Source organism: Puma concolor, chromosome C2 (genome assembly GCF_028749965.1).
Source record: "Puma concolor isolate L17-30 chromosome C2, mPumCon1.1.hap2, whole genome shotgun sequence".
In the NCBI taxonomy this organism is placed as follows: domain Eukaryota; kingdom Metazoa; phylum Chordata; class Mammalia; order Carnivora; family Felidae; genus Puma; species Puma concolor.
Genome location: NC_141675.1, coordinates 12,214,664 through 12,231,434, shown reverse-complemented (window position 1 = coordinate 12,231,434; position 16,771 = coordinate 12,214,664). Strand labels below are relative to the sequence as shown.

Here is a 16,771-nt window from a genome sequence, read left to right as displayed (position 1 = left end):
TTTAGAAGTGACATACCTGTGATTTTTGCCCAGTCTCTTTTATAATGGTGTTTTTTAGTGCTGTGACATTTGAAAACTTGTGAAGCCTTTTTGACAGTCCATTTGATTGGAAGATATTTGATCTCCATTTGGTGGAATACCTTTACTGTCCTCATTTCCAAAACTATTAAGATTTGGAAAAAATATCCTTTTGAATATTCACGAGGAACACATTTGAGTTTTTCCGGTCTCTTTGCCTTTCTAGCTTGTATTTGATATGTGACTTTCTTCAAGAGGCTGCAAAGCAGTAATGAGTATTTTCAGAGTAGAACCATTCACATGGCACTTCATTGCCTGTATATAGGAAAGCCTGACCTCTCGAGGGTCTTAGGAACACTTTAGTCTATGTACTCTAACACCATAAAATTGAGAAGACATAAAAAGGGAATCCAAGTGTCTAGACCAGACAAATGAGAGCGAAGGGTACAAAAACACATGTAGCAGTGAAAAACATTGTCACAACCTTTAAAAATTCATGGAGGGGCGCCTGGGTGGCTCAGTCGGTTGAGCGTCCGACTTCAGCTCAGGTCACGATCTCGCGGTCTGTGAGTTCGAGCCCCGCGTCGGGCTCTGGGCTGATGGCTCAGAGCCTGGAGCCTGCTTCAGATTCTGTGTCTCCCTCTCTCTCTGCCCCTCCCCCGTTCATGCTCTGTCTCTCTCTGTCTCAAAAATAAATAAACGTCAAAAAAAATTAAAAAAAAAAATTCATGGAGAAGTACAGAAATGTCACTAAAGGAAAGATGGATACATTCTACCCTGATTTTCAAAGAGAAAAAAATAGATATATTCTAAGAAATGAAGCAGGCAGTTTATTATTGAGCAAATGACATGAGACCCCTTGGGGAAATAAGTCGAGGGTCACCAAGATGTAGTAGCTTGCATCCTCTAGAACTGAGTCATGTCAAAAGAAATTCATCTCCTTTGCTTACAGTGTCATTAGATCACAATAATAATAATAAAAAGCAAAGCTAGCACTAGGCATTTTAATAAGTAGAAATGCAGACTCTAGCAGATAGAATGAAATAATCGTGCAAGTATAGAATGGAGAAAGGGGCCATGGTGGATTTCAAGTGACTTCAAGCTTTTTTATTTTATTTTTTTTCTTCAAGTTTTTTTTTTTTTTTTTTTTTTTTTTTTTTTTTTTGGGACAGAGAGAGATAGAGCATGAACGGGGGAGGGGCAGAGAGAGAGGGAGACACAGAATCGGAAACAGGCTCCAGGCTCTGAGCCATCAGCCCAGAGCCTGACGCGGGGCTCGAACTCCCGGACCGCAAGATCGTGACCTGGCTGAAGTCGGACGCTTAACCGACTGCGCCACCCAGGCGCCCCTAAGCTTTTTTATTTTAAATATCTGATTAGACTACTGAAAAATTTCAAAGGCAGCACTGGGTAGCACAAACAGCCTTGGTTTGGATCTCAGCTTCACCAGGTCTTTGTTTGGACAGGGGTTGAACTCTAAGCTCAGCTTCCTAATCTATGAAATGGAGATCATATGGTCCACTTCACAGAATTGGTTAGATAGCACAGAGATTATGTCCAACATTTACTACTATATATGGCCATACACCAGGCACTCTATTAGAAGAGTGGCTATTATCTGGGGCTATATAGGTTGAACAAGATGTCCTCATCAGGTGGATGAGTAGCCACATTAAAATCTGTACTAGGTGGGACACATCACTATTTTTGCATACAATATTTGAAGGGGAATGTTAAAGAATTATAGCCTGCCCCAAGAAGGGTAACTGAAATGTCTAATTCGATTAACAGAATTTTCTATATTCTAGATACTGAACCAGACATTAAGATGAGAAAAATGACTACACTATATGCTTATCTCTAGGAACTCAATGATGAGTAATGGAGCTAGATACAGGCAATTAAACTGCAATGGAATGAGCCTTACAAAAGACGAAATTTCTCGTAATACAAGAAAACATTTCTGGCAACAGGAATAGTGCACATGTAGAAGCCCGTGTATTCAGGGGGATGGCAAGAACTTGGAATGAACAGAGGACAGGGTGTACTGAAGAGAGGTGAAAGTGGGCATGGAAATGAGAGTCATTTCATGAAGGGCTTCCTCATCTGCCATGTTGGAGGGCTTTGGCTTGATTCTAGAAGAGATGTGGAATCATGGGAGACTTTTGATTTCAGGAGCAGATTTCATTTTAGAAAGACCACAGTGTGGCTCCCATGTAGAGATGGACTGATCATAGTTCTAATGACTGAAAGAAGAAAGTAGTATTTTGGTAAAGAAAATGGCTACACTACAGGTTTAGAAATGTTGGATTTGAGGTGCCTGTGGGAGTCTAACTGAAAATTTCACAACATACCTAATGTACAAATGACTAGAGTTTAGGAGGAAAGTCAAGGATGGATACATTATTGAAGCTGTTGACAACAAAGTTCTAGAAATGGATTAAACATTTCAGGGAGAGTAAGTGGACACAACGAAGAACTTAAGATGGAAGAACAGAAAAGAATATTTCACGGGGTACCCAGATGAAGAGACCTTTGCCACACAGAGACTGAGAAGAAAAAGTTACAGGTAATGGAGAAAAACTGGGAGAGAAATTCAAAGAAACCAAGAAGGAAGAGAATTTCAAGAGAGAGGGAGTAGATAATGGTGTAAAACGCTACCTAAGTCCAATGAGATGAAGACTAAACAATGTGCACCAGATTTTTGCGATTAGAAGGGTGCTGTCATCTAAATAAAAAAATATAAGAAGATAACTATAAATTGCATGTACTTGATACATATTAATAGCAGCGGTCAATAAATAATAGAATATGAATAATTAGAGCTCTGGGGAAGAGAACTGAGCTGTGAATTATCTGACACAGGAAGTGTTCAGGAAGAGGTTGACATCCTGTTATGGCTACTGGTTACCATCAAGAGAGGTGTCCTGCCTCCAGCAGGAAGTTGACTGGATGTCCTCGAAGATCCTTTACACCCTGGAAAGTCTATGGAGCCAAAATAACTCTTCCTAATGTAGAACTCAGGAAGAGAAAAACAAAAAGTTGAATAATTAAGACGCTCCCAAGAGATCAAAATATGTGAATGATAGTATATGAATGACTATACCTCTAGGAAAACATTTATTAGATCTCAGATCCAACACAGAAAAACAGAAAGATTATTTTCAGGGGCCTATGAATAATGCAGAATTCATTTGAAATGATAACTTTAAATCATCTTCAAGAAAATATGCATTATTTTTGTTCTTTTCAGGAAAAGGTATTCAAATACTGGATATTCTGTTTTGTTGTGTTCATTTACTGTTTTCAATATTCCACTTAACATTCTCACTGCTATCTGCTAAAAAGTGAATATATATGTGTGTAAGTAAAATTATATATATATATATATATATATATATATATATATATAGAGAGAGAGAGAGAGAGAGAGAGAGAGAGAGAGAGAGAGACTTGCATTTTTCCTAAAGTGATAGACTTTCAGTTTCACAGACTATACTCCAATCACATCTCTCTTAAGTCTACAGTAGGGTTATATCTAATCAATCCAAACTAAGCATTTGTTAACAAAAAGGATAACTGCCTTGACACTTATATATATGAGATTCAAGGTCTAATTTTACATTATTTCTCCAAATGGAACACAGAGAAAAGAGGCAAATGCATATCACATACAAAACCGCTTGTAAGTGGGAAGGCTGGAGTGCTTTTAGAAAGCCACCTTCACTGCTCTGGGGCCATCTGGCTCCCATAGCTAAGATATTCAGGGCAGAAGGCTGCCTAATGATTAAAACCCACCTTCGCTTGCATTACAAGTTGAATGTTTGCAATTCCCTAAAATGATGGTGAGAGTTTCCTCCCTTAACTTTTAAGCCTTTAGGAGGAACATATACATAACGTTTAAGACAATCCGTCTTTTTTTCACTTTTTCTTTTAGCTCTATCAAAAGACTTCAGTTCCAAGGTGCACAGGACTTTCCATAGGCACCAGAGCTCCCACAACCAGAGAAATAGAGAAGGCAGTTCAAAATTGTAAAAATAAAGAGTAAAACTCAACCTCAAGGAAGTAAAGAAGGCAAGTTAAACTCAAGAATATTTTTTTAAAAAAAGTGACTCAGACTCAACCCCCAACCAATCCTATAGCTGTTTTGCGCCTATGTGCTTATATATGCATCTCTTAAAAATATAGATGTTTTCTCATGTAATCATGCCATTATCACACCTAGCAAAATTATTGATAATTCTTTGGTATTATCCAATAGCCAGTTCACATTAGAAGCTTCCCAACTGTTTGAAACTTTACTTTTTACAAGTGTTCAAACTAGGCAACAGCTCCCTCTGCTGCATGTGGTTATCAGGCCTCTTCTGTCTCTTTGAACCTGAGGTGATCATCGCTACCTTCTCCTTTATTTTCCTTCACCCCACTAACCTGTTGAGGAAACCAGGACAGCTGCCCTGTAGAATATCCCACATTCCAAATTTGCCTTTTTGCTTCTTCAAGTATCCCCAGAAAGCCATTTAAATATGGATTCTCTTGCTGTCTTTGCAAGTTCTTTCATATCCCCATTTTTCAGGAACTTTGAACTCTTGCGGATAGTGGCAGAAGCCACAGTCAGGAGTCACTGGAGCAGTGTTTCTGCAGCTTATTGGGAGGGCCATCATCATACCTCACCTCTGCTACTGCAACAGCGTCCCAACTTGCCTCGTTCATCCTTTCCTTGGCTTTCCTTCACCCTCTCCCACCCCATTCCTCTCTTCCCAAGACATCCAGCACCATCTTTTAAAATGGAATTCAGACTCCTGTCTGCTTAAAACTTCTCTGACGATTACACTTGGAATAAAAGCCAGAGGTCTTACCAGGCCCTACCTGACTCTACCTGATCTGGTCTCTGCCCACCTCTCCAACTGTATCACCTCCTACACCCCTCTTTCTTAATGTGCCTTCTTCTGGTTCCTTAAACACTTCGAACTCCTTGTAGCATTAAGCCTTTGAAGTTGTTTATTGATTCTACCTAGAATGCTTTTCGCTCAGACAGCTAGCTGCATGGCATGCTGTTTACCATCAATCAGGTCTCAGGTAGAAGATGACCTCAGAGGGCCCTACCCGCATGACCCAAACGAAACAAGCCACCCCCCACCGACATCCTCATTCCAGCATTCCACCCTCCTTAAAAAAAAAAAAAAACAAAAAAAAAAACAAGTTACTTAACATACAGCATAGTCTTGGCTTCAGGAGTAGGACCCAGTGATTCATCTCTTACATATGACACCCAGTGCTCATCCCAACAAGTGCCCTCCTTAATGCCCATCATCCACTTAACCCATCCTTCCACCCACCTCCCCTCCAGCAGCCCTCAGTTTGTTCTCTGTAGTTATGAGTCTCTTATGGTTTGCCTCCCTCTCTGTTTTTCTCTTTTTTTTCCTTCCCTTCCCCTGTGTTCATCTGTTGAGTTTCTCAAATTCCACGCATGAGTGAAATCATGTGATATCTATCTTTCTCTGACTTATTTTCCTTAACATAATACCCTCTGTACATTGTTGCAAATGGCAAGATTTCATTCTTTTTCATTACTGGGTAGTATTCCATTATACAAACACACACACACGCGCGTGTGTGTGTGTGTGTATACATATATACCAAATCTTCTTTATCCATTCATCAGTCAATGAACACTTGGGCTTCTTCCATAATTTGGCTATTGTTGGTAACACTGCTATAAACACTGGGGAGCATGTGCCCCTTTGAATCAGTATTTTTGTATCCTTTGGATAAATTCCTAGTAGTGCAATTGCTGGGTCATAGATAGTTCTATTTTTAATGTTTTGAGGAACCTCCATACTGTTTTTCAGAGTGGCTGAACCAGTTTGCATTCCCACCAACAGTGTAAAATGGTTTCCCTTTCTCAGCAATCCTCACCAACATCTGTTTCTATTACAGAACTTGCTACATCTGTAACTGTTTATTTGTATACTGGATTATCTTTCATGAACCTGCTTTATTGTTTTCTTAAGAGGTCTCACTACCTGATGCTTGTTAGGTATTAATTTGCTTGTTTATCGGCTGTCATTTACCATTTTGAGTATAAATACTCCCAGAGAGAGGGATTTCCCGGTTTTATCCTCCCATGCCTAGAACTGTGCCTAGCACATAGTAATTGCTCAAGAAATCTTGCTGAATAAATGAATGCCAATGGCAGCCAGATTGCTTACATATAATATAGGTTCCTAGGCTGTAATCTCTAGGGGATTTTTACATTAGGTTAAAATTGCTATATAATACGTGCTATTAGAAGATCTGAGTGAATTTTATACTTCCTATTTCTTAAAAATCAGAATTAAATAACACTCTTCATATTTTCTAACCATATGTTTTAGGAAAAAAACAATATTCTCTACTTTTGCAACCACTTTACTTCTTATATATAGCAAGCAGTCCAACACAAAATGACTTATTTTCCCATTGCTCCAAAGCTAATATGCTTTCCTTATTTTATAAAAAGACAAAACTAAATGCATTATTGTACATTCACTTAATTGATTTTTCACATGCAGGCACCACTACAGCACAGTTGAATATTCACAGTACAATCATCATGCAATTTATATATTTATTCAGTATTATCCTTGGTAATTATTATTGAGCACTTTAATTTTCAATACTTAAAGGCAAGTGTGCTCTTTGTGAATCTAACAAAGGAAAAATACTCACTAATAGAGTAAATTAACATAATGGACTCCATGAATTAAGCTAATGACTTGTTTCTAAGTCTGCAACACAAAAACCAGTGAAATATAACAGATTAGAAAATTACCACCTTCATCACTGTTGACTGACAAAATCACGAGCACAATTCCGTAATCACTTACTTCCAGCAGTAGCTTGAATCCTTCTCTTTTCTTGATTTCTTCTACAAGGTATCTAAAAATGAAAGTCACAATAATATTTATAATTTGGAATCTAAAAACTCCATGAACACAACTGACACACACACACAAACTGCTATTTCTGATGCAGAGACAAGGCTTAGAAATAAGGAAAGGCATAGGGATAGGAATAGACACGGATTTAAACACATATTCCTGAACCTACTGCAGGCCTCTGGGGCCCGAGCAAAAAAGTACATCTTTTTAATAAGGTGATGTCTATCTCACATCTCAGCATCAGACTTTTACCCCACTATGAAAACCACCTACATACAGTATATCGGAGATACATCTCTGACCACGTGAGTTACACATTTATATTCTAGATGGGGATTTAGTATAGGTACTTAAATTACCCAGCTGGCTTTTGGTGCGTAATCCCACCTATAAGCTCATTTAAAATTAAGGAAGCTCAACATTACCTTTTCCAAGGCCAGAACCGAGGAAAGGAGAAGTGATCATTAGTATCATGTTAAAAGTTAGTGGGCTGCAGCCACTGATAGAATGTCCATGAAGTCATCTCAAATGTTAGGGAAAAGAGAACTATCAGACCATAAGCAAAGGGCACAGATACAGGAGATATGGAGTATGACCGAGAAAAGACAAAAACGACTTTGAGTAAATCCACACAGACACCTCTCCCCCTGGGCTTGGCTACTGTCAATAAAAAGGGGAACATTTTGAAATAATTGGCCTTAAAAATTAGTGATTTGATTATAAGTCTGGAAAAGTTTATAACCCTTGTCCCAGTATTTCAAATTTGGGGGTAAAGTGTAAGGAATGACAAAAATGTACTTGCCAGAATATTTATTGTGATTTTATATGTAATAGCGAAAGAAAGGAGGAAAGAAAGAAGCAAACAAACAAACAAACAAGAACACGACACCCAGCAATGAGGACTGGCTTTGAAACTTACGGTCCACGCATCATAGGGAATTATACGGTACAATTGTATGGAATATGAGCATGTCGCGAAACTAAACTACACATATTCAACTAATACTTGAGGACAACAAAAATGTTTTTCTTGGGTCTAAATCTCAAAAAAACTGAAATAACACAATTTACTTTTCAAATCTCAAAGGCTGTTGTAAAAAAGTTAAAATCATACACATGTTAATTTTGTCTAAATCTACATGTACGTGTGTGTGTGTATTTAATACAAAATAACCAGAAACAAGAGTAATATCCAGAAATTGGGAAACGGTCAAATAAAATGTATTATAGCAATACAATAGAACATGATGCAGCCATTAAAAAGAATAGATTATATCTACTTTAATTAAACCACAGGGATGTTTATGATGTATTAGCAAGAGATAAAAGTAAGGTACTGAGAAATACGGATAACACAATTTTGCTTTTTAAGAAATTGTAAAAAGAACGCAAAAGTAATTCCTATCCACATGCATGCATGCATGCGTGCGCGCATGCGTGCACGCGCACACGCGCGCGCACGCGCGCACACACACACACACACACACACACACACACACACACACACACACACAGTTTTTAACAGAGTAAAGAAAGAAAGGGTACACCATATATTGTTAGTATTTACCCGAGGAAGGAACAAACAGGATGCAATGGGGAAGAGAGAGATTAGTAGCTCTCTTTTTATATTTCTTTGCAAAGTTTCTTGGATGTGGTTACTTGTAAAATTCTTAAAAGGGAACTTAATAAACAAAAATGTAAAGTACAAAATGTATCGACAGACACATGCAATCTCTATCTACATAAGGAAAGCTTCTGAACCATACTTTTTGCAGCTCCTCAGACAAATGTTTATAGGCAATATGTGAACTCTGAAGCAATGCCACACTTCACCCTGAGGAAGCCCACACTAATTCTGGACACCTCAAAGCTAGGGAAAAACTTTGCATCTCTAGAAATCCCGGGACGGACTCTACAGGATTCTAGTTGTGCAGATCATCAATTTTGTGACTTTTGGCAAATCCCTTAGCCTCCCCCAAGCCTGCCTCAGTGTCCTCCTCTATATAATGGAGGTGTGGAACTAGGGGGACAAAATCCTTCCCTAACACATGATGACTATAAGAAACTTACACAAAAGTCTCCATTTAAGCTATGTCTGTCAAACAGGCTACAGCTGCTCTCAAGAGAAAGGCATCCTAAAACAGACCGGGATCATTTCAGTTACAACTCTGCTTTTTGCTAACCGTGGGGACCCAGACTTTGTGTCAGGGTTAGCGTCCCCAGTGCAGCTGCTCTCAGAGCCCGGAAAGCCCAGGGTAACATTCTAACTGAGTGGAGAGTGCAGGTGATTCGGGTGAAGAGTTGCTATTATGAACATCAACAAAGACTCACGCTGGAGTCCCCCAACTATGCTCCATGCCAAACCGGGTAAATACGTCTCCCACATAAAAGAGTTCAATTGACAAATAAACGTGAGTAATGCTGGGCATGCCAGTTAGATTACTTTTGTCTACAATTAGAAGGGGACTTGGCTTAATTCATAAAGACATTTATCGGGCTGGTTGGATGGTTCAATACTGGCATCAAAAACCAGGCGTTTTGATGTGAGACAGGAAACCATCAAAACCTTAGAGGAGAAAGCAGGAAAAGACCTCTCTAACCTCAGTCGTAGCAATCTCTTACTTGACACATCCCCAAAGGCAAGGGAATTAAAAGCAAAAGTGAATTACTGGGACCTTATGAAGATAAAAAGCTTCTGCACAGCAAAGGAAACAACCAACAAAACTAAAAGGCAACCAATGGAATGGGAAAAGATATTTGCAAATGACATATCAGACAAAGGGCTAGTATCCAAAATCTATAAAGAGCTCACCAAACTCCACACCCGAAAAACAAATAACCCAGTGAAGAAATGGGCAGAAAACATGAATAGACACTTCTCTAAAGAAGACATCCGGATGGCCAACAGGCACATGAAAAGATGTTCAACATCGCTCCTTATCAGGGAAATACAAATCAAAACCACACTCAGATATCACCTCACGCCAGTCAGAGTGGCCAAAATGAACAAATCAGGAGACTATAGATGCTGGAGAGGATGTGGAGAAACGGGAACCCTCTTGCACTGTTGGTGGGAATGCAAATTGGTGCAGCCGCTCTGGAAAGCAGTGTGGAGGTTCCTCAGAAAATTAAAAATAGACCTACCCTATGACCCAGCAATAGTACTGCTAGGAATTTATCCAAGGGATACAGGAGTACTGATGCATAGGGGCACTTGTACCCCAATGTTTATAGCAGCACTCTCAACAATAGTCAAATTATGGAAAGAGCCTAAATGTCCATCAACTGATGAATGGATAAAGAAATTGTGGTTTATATACACAATGGAATACTACGTGGCAATGAGAAAAAATGAAATATGGCCTTTTGTAGCAACGTGGATGGAACTGGAGAGTGTGATGCTAAGTGAAATAAGCCATACAGAGAAAGACAGATACCATATGGTTTCACTCTTATGTGGATCCTGAGAAACTTAACAGAAACCCATGGGGGAGGGGAAGGAAAAAAAAAAAAAAGGTTAGAGTGGGAGAGAGCCAAAGCATAAGAGACTCTTAAAAACTGAGAACAAACTGAGGGTTGATGGGGGGTGGGAGGGAGGGGAGGGTGGGTGATGGGTATTGAGGAGGGCACCTTTTGGGATGAGCACTGGGTGTTGTACGGAAACCAATTTGACAATAAATTTCATATATTAAAAAAAAAAAAAAAACCAACAGGCGTTTTGTATCGTTTCTATCATTCAGCCCACCACACTCAGAGTGCTGATTGTCTCATGTCCACAAGATGTGTGCCACACTCCACATGTCACATCCTTGTACAACGGTGTCCAAGAGGGAAGAGAGGGGACTGGAGCAAAAGCATTTTCTCTTCATTTCTGTCTATTTAGCTAACACTATTTCCCCCAGGAGCCTTCAAAGAATTCTTCCTATATCTTCTTGACTGAGGCGGAGTCCTATATTTACCCCGAAACTAACTACAGGAAGTGAAGATTGGGTTAGACCGATGTTCCCAGCAAGACTATTGCTACCTAAATAAAATCAAGGTTCTGTTAGCAAGAAAGCAAAAGGGAGACTGGCTGTTGGGTGAACAATAAACAGTGTCTGCATGTTAAAAATGTTAAAAGTCAAGCTAAAAAATGTTTCTATATTACAGGTCCCCTCAGAGTCTTTAATGCGCTAATGAACACTGAATCTCCAAGAGAGGAGTTAGCATTTCCCAAACATATTTGACCATGAAAACGTTTTTTGGAAGAACATTTATTAAAATCTTCTGGAAGTCTATTATTCCACCGAGTACAGTTTCAGAAATGCTAGTTTAGAAGTGCCTCATCTATAGGGTACTCTATCCTCTTCTTAAATAAATACTTAAATTAAATGGGTTTTTGGGAGGGAATCCAAATAAGGTTTGAGTCACTTCTGCCTACATTCATAGGGATGATTTGTTCCTCACAATTTCTCTTTTCAATACATGGAAACAGACTAAAGATAAAATACACTTCAAAAAAAAAAAAAAAAAAAAAACAAACCTAGTCTTATCTGATGCAAACCAGAAAAAAGCTGTACATTGAGTTTGGGGACATAATGCAGGAACCATAAACCCCTTCCACCAAAAGGAATCCGGGTAAATGGATTCAAAAAACAACAATAGCTTATAAAAACTCATCACTGTGCTTCCTACTAATCTTAACAAAAAAAAAAAAAAAAGAGAGAGAAGGGAGGGGAAAAACACACACACACACACACACGCACACACACACACACCAGCAAGAATTTTCACCAATCCTACTGGGTAAAAAAAAAACTCACTGTATTAATATTCTGGCTTGATTCTGAAGCATCCATTAATGATGTTCTTGTTCCCAAACACTTCCCTTACAAATATGCTTACAAAAATGCTTCCGACATTTGAAGGCCCTCAATTCTCTGATTTGTTCAATAAGTCTGTCTGATATTTTTGCATTGAACTTGTCCTTTCGCAGGATATTCTTTCCAGAAACAGCCTTTCCAGTCTCTTTCTCAGCTACTCAGTCTCCCTGGAACACTCTGGACCAACTTTCTCTCCCAGTCTCACCTCCTCATTTGAAATTTTTTTTTCCGATGCACCGAGTCTCCCAGAACTCCCGAGAGGTTCCCCATCTGCTCTCTATATGCTCTGCATATATTAGAACATATTGCATGGCTTGTGTGATTCATCACAGACACCTCCATACATGCTACGTTCTACTGCAATTGTGATTTTTTAAAAAATTACCAATATAAAGAAAAAGATGAAAACACTGGCCCTTCTATAGCCTTGTAGACTGTCACCCTCTCATCACCTAGAGAAATACACCAGAACAGAGGTGCCATTGTGTAACTGCTCACCTTTTCCATACTGAAAACAATAAATCCCTCAGTATTCATGCAAGTCAGTGAAATGAATGCCATTTGAGAGATTACAGAGATTGTGTGTCAAGGGAATAGATAAATGATACACTGGAGATCTAACAAAGGAGCCGAATGGGAATTCTTGGGCTGTTTGTTGTTGTTGAAAAGATTTACGCACATGACTTTTCTAGACTCGCTTTAAAAATTACCTCTTACTGAATATCCATTTAAACTGAGGGCCTTAACAAAGGCCTGGAAGGTGCCCTCAGCAACGGGTAGCCCTGGGTATTGTGAAACATTTTCAGCTCTTCTAGGCAAATATCAGGGATGCACAGTCACCTGCCTTGTGCCTGAGGTGGTGATTTTAAACCTCAGCCCTCTGGGTCTCAGTGAGGCCTAATAATCGCACATTACTGTAGGTTCCCAATGTCACTGCTTTTCAAACAATCCAAGGAGAAAGCAGGTTTTTAGTCATTAATATTTCTTGAGATAAGAGTTCTCTTGTCAACTGGAATGACAAGGGTCAAATGGAAATTAGGAAAGGCCTTAGAAATCTTCCAGGCGCTAATTTTTCCCTTTTTCCCACATTCTGACAACTCATTAAGTAAGAATCATCGTCCTCTGGAAAATGTTTGCTCTTGCTTTCCCAAGGGAAGCGAAAGCAAGCTATCTCATCAGGGTAATGGCAATCCATTGTTCCATCAAACTCCGGTCCTTAAATCTTGAGGTCAATATACAAATTTCAAAACTAAGCTCCATTTAGATTCAGGAACGTGGAAATATTGCTTCTATGGAGTTGAAGTAGCCCTTCCTACAACATGTCAGGGGGAAAGAGTTGCCTAGCCTTGCCAGTATGTGAGAGACCTGACCAAGGATCTAGGGAAATGGGTATCTTGGCTACAACGGGCTACTGATAATAGGTATGCACACCAAATAGTAACACAATCCTCATCTGCAGCTTTACTTTGCTAATTCTTATCTGCTGAAGGAAATTGTACTTCTTGGAAACAAAACAATGTTGTTCTGAAATTATAGAAATTATGCCGGGCTATGGCCTTCTGGACACGGGTAAGAATGGTTTTTATTAGGTAAACTCTAAAGCAAGTGGCCTAGGGTCAGTGAGCTTGACCATAAATGATGTTTTAACCCTCAAGAGTCGGTGATTTGAACTGATTATACTGGCTTACTTAATCGATGGTGTTCTAGGGCTAGGATGGACTGGCTGTTAAGAGCCAATTGTTAAATATTCACGAATTGTTGACAGCTCGCAATTTGACACCATGGGAATATTTACACCATGGGAACTGCCGGCATTTTAGACTTGGGCTTGTGTTTGCTCCTGCTGAGAGCCGGGTTACCGGTATAGCGCTGTATGTGGGCTCAAACAGAACGGACCCCAGAACGGAGATAAAGTCCCTTCTTTCCTCAAGAGCAGAACCACAAACCAATTAGCCAATCTGAAAACAAATAAAATCATAGAAATAAAGACTTATATTGCCAACTTAATGTAATTCTTCATCCTAAAGAAACTCTCCATAATTTCCTATTCACTACAAGTGACACGTCTAAAAGAACTCAGTGAAAAATTCATTAAAAATAGAAGGACTCAGTGTTTGCTCAGCATTGGGGGTAGAACAGGATGACTTTTGCCCACCCCGGGAATAGAGGGTTGGATTTATGAAGAATGTGGAATGTTAAGGCAAAAAAAGAAAAAAAAAAACTATGATGAATAGCAGCATGATAGAGGAGGGATTATTTCTCAAATATTTAGATACAGGTCACAGCATCTGCAGTGATGCTCACTGAAATGTTAATTCAATTCAATTCAACTTGACAAACATTTACAAACAATAAGTGTTTGTTGAATTGAATTGAAGTGTTAACATTTATCCTCCTGTGATATTTCTCTGCAAAAATTAGAAAGTATCCTTAGACTATAAATTAAATTCCACCCTGAGCTGAATGTTAACTTTATAACAAATATGATCATCAAATATTTATATCTAGCCTTCTTTCAAGACACCTGTCAATGAATTCCTTAGCAGCTCAGATGGAATAATGCAGAGATTCTACCACAATTTAGTTGAGAAAATACAAAAACAAGAAAGGAAATAGAGCTTTCTGAACTTTTAAGTGAACAGAAACTATGAATATTTATGGTAGACGTTTTCATTTTTTTTCACCATTGGGTAGTTATCTCACTAATTCTGATAGAGGTACATTAACCCTACTTTTTTTTAATGTTTATTTATTTTGAGAGAGAGACAGCATGAGCAGAGGAGGGCACAGAGAGAGGGAAAGAGAGAATCCCAAGCAGGCTCCACACTGCCAGTGCAGAGCCTGATGTAGGGCTCAAACGCATGGCCATGAGATCATGACCTGAGCTGAAATCAAGAGTCAGACACTTAATCGACTGAGCCACCCAGGTGCCCCTAACCCTACTTCTAAGAAAGGCATGTTCTTCACCTAGTTTCAGCACATATTTTATAGAAGGAATTGACGTCTCTCCAGTGCCAAGGGAGGGCATGACCAGTGAGAGTAGCACATTTCCCTGGCGACAGCAACGGATTAGGGATGGACGTTTGCCTCATTCAGATATAGAGAAAACTTCCTTTGGGATTAAGAGAGGAGCACACTCTCCTTTTGACCTTGAACTTGAACCAGGGAGGACACAGATCTTACACTCCTGGCAGCCACCTTCCAACATAGGAATAAACCAACATAAAAGAGAGCAAATCTGAAAGATGGAGAATGATTAAGGTGATATTGTTTAAGCTCCTAGATAAAGTCATTCCAGAAGTCATCATTACACTACCTCATAAGGTACATGAGATGATAAATGACCTTTCTTTGTTTATAATATCTTGAATTATGGTTTCTGTTGCTTACCACCACCAGAGTCCTAAATGATACAATATTTATAGATTTTCAAACTACTTCTTAAACCATAATCACTAGATTTGCTGACTTCTAACAATCTTCTGAAAGTGCCAAAGCCATCACTTTATCTGTCCTTATAACCAAGCCATTATGAAAGAGTATAAAGGAAATCTCATTTGAAATGGAGCCAGGAAGCCCTGCAGATGGGGCTCTCATGCCCTACAAACTAGACATCAATTGAAGACTTCAACAGGAAAAGGCTACCTTGCGTTTTCCAACAGGAAGAAGCCTATTTTACTACCACAGCAAATAGGAGGAAGATTTTCTCCTTGTCTAGCAACAGCCCCAGCCAATGAGAAGCCATACTACTCAGCCAATGAGAAACCATCACTTCCTGTCTCCTCCAATGGACTCATGTCCAAAGCAACCCCTCTCAACTTCCCCCTTTCCGCTATATACGCAAACTTCTCCCCTTTGTTCTCCAAACTTGCCTATGTTTTGCCATGGTTTGCATGTCCTGAATTGCAATTCCTCTGTCATTCCCAAATAGGCTATTTTTCTGGTAAAAAACTGGCTGTTTTATTTTCAAGGTCAACACCATGTAACTTTGCAGTTCTTCCTGCTAAAAGGCAGATTGTATTCCCTGACTCTCAACATTGAGTTTGGCCATGTGATTTACTTTGGCCATTGGAATGCCAGTAGAGAGGATATAAATGGAACTTTGAAGTCAGCTTGCATAATGGGGCCTTCTTGGCCTTCCGTCATCTCCATCAGATGACACTCTGAACACACTGTGATTCACCTGTTAATCCAAGGAGGCTGCAAAGCATGTAGGGAGTAGACTGAGACCCTCCACCAACCCCCACGGCCACCATAGTATGAGATAAAGCCACTCCAGCCAACCTGCAGATGTAGGAGAATAAATAATTGCTCTTTGGGGGCATCTGGATCAGTCGGTTAAGCCTCCGAGTCTTGATTTTGGCTCAGGCCAGGACTTCATGGTTTGTGTTCAAGCCCCACATGGGGCTCTGTGCTGATAGGGCGGAACCCGCGTGGGATTCTGTCTCCCTCTCTCTCTGTCCCTCCCCCTGTTGTTCTTTATCTCTCTCTCAAAATAAATAAAAATAAACTTGAAAAAATAATGGCTGTTTTAAGACACTGATTTTTCAGACAGTTATTGCACAGAGCATCCATACAATCCCAGTATAGAAAGAGGAAACTGTTTGATGCCTGGGGGCCTCAGTCAATTAAGCATCCGACTTTGGCTCAGGTCATGATCTCACCCTTCAGGGCTTCAAGCCTCACATAGGGGTCTGTGCTGACAGCTCGGAGCCTGGAGCCTGCTTCGGATTCTGTGTCTCCCTCTCTTTCTGCCCCTCCCTGTCTCATGCTCTGTCTCTGTGTTTCTCAAAAATAAATAAATGCTAAAAATTAAAAAAAAAAAAAAAAGAAAGAAAGAGGGAACTGTTTTAAATCTCTAAGTGAGACTTCTGGATTTTGCATGTGAAATGTGAGCAAGAAGTATGAAGGAGAGATCATCCAAACCAGAGATCACAAAATCCAGTGCCTATAGTGGTCAAGCAGGTATAA

At 39.6% G+C, this 16,771-nt stretch overlaps 1 protein-coding gene across 2 annotated transcripts in view; it reads right to left on the bottom strand.

Annotated features, from left to right (window-relative positions):
* The window catches only part of GADL1 (GAD like acidic amino acid decarboxylase 1), a 172,558-nt gene that overhangs the window by 59,686 nt on the left and 96,101 nt on the right, over positions 1 to 16,771 (bottom strand). For both annotated transcript variants that reach the window (XM_025913288.2, XM_086720582.1), the window contains one exon: positions 6,885 to 6,936. In XM_025913288.2, the coding sequence (XP_025769073.2) occupies positions 6,885 to 6,936 (52 nt within the window). The remainder of the gene's footprint in view (positions 1 to 6,884; positions 6,937 to 16,771) is intronic.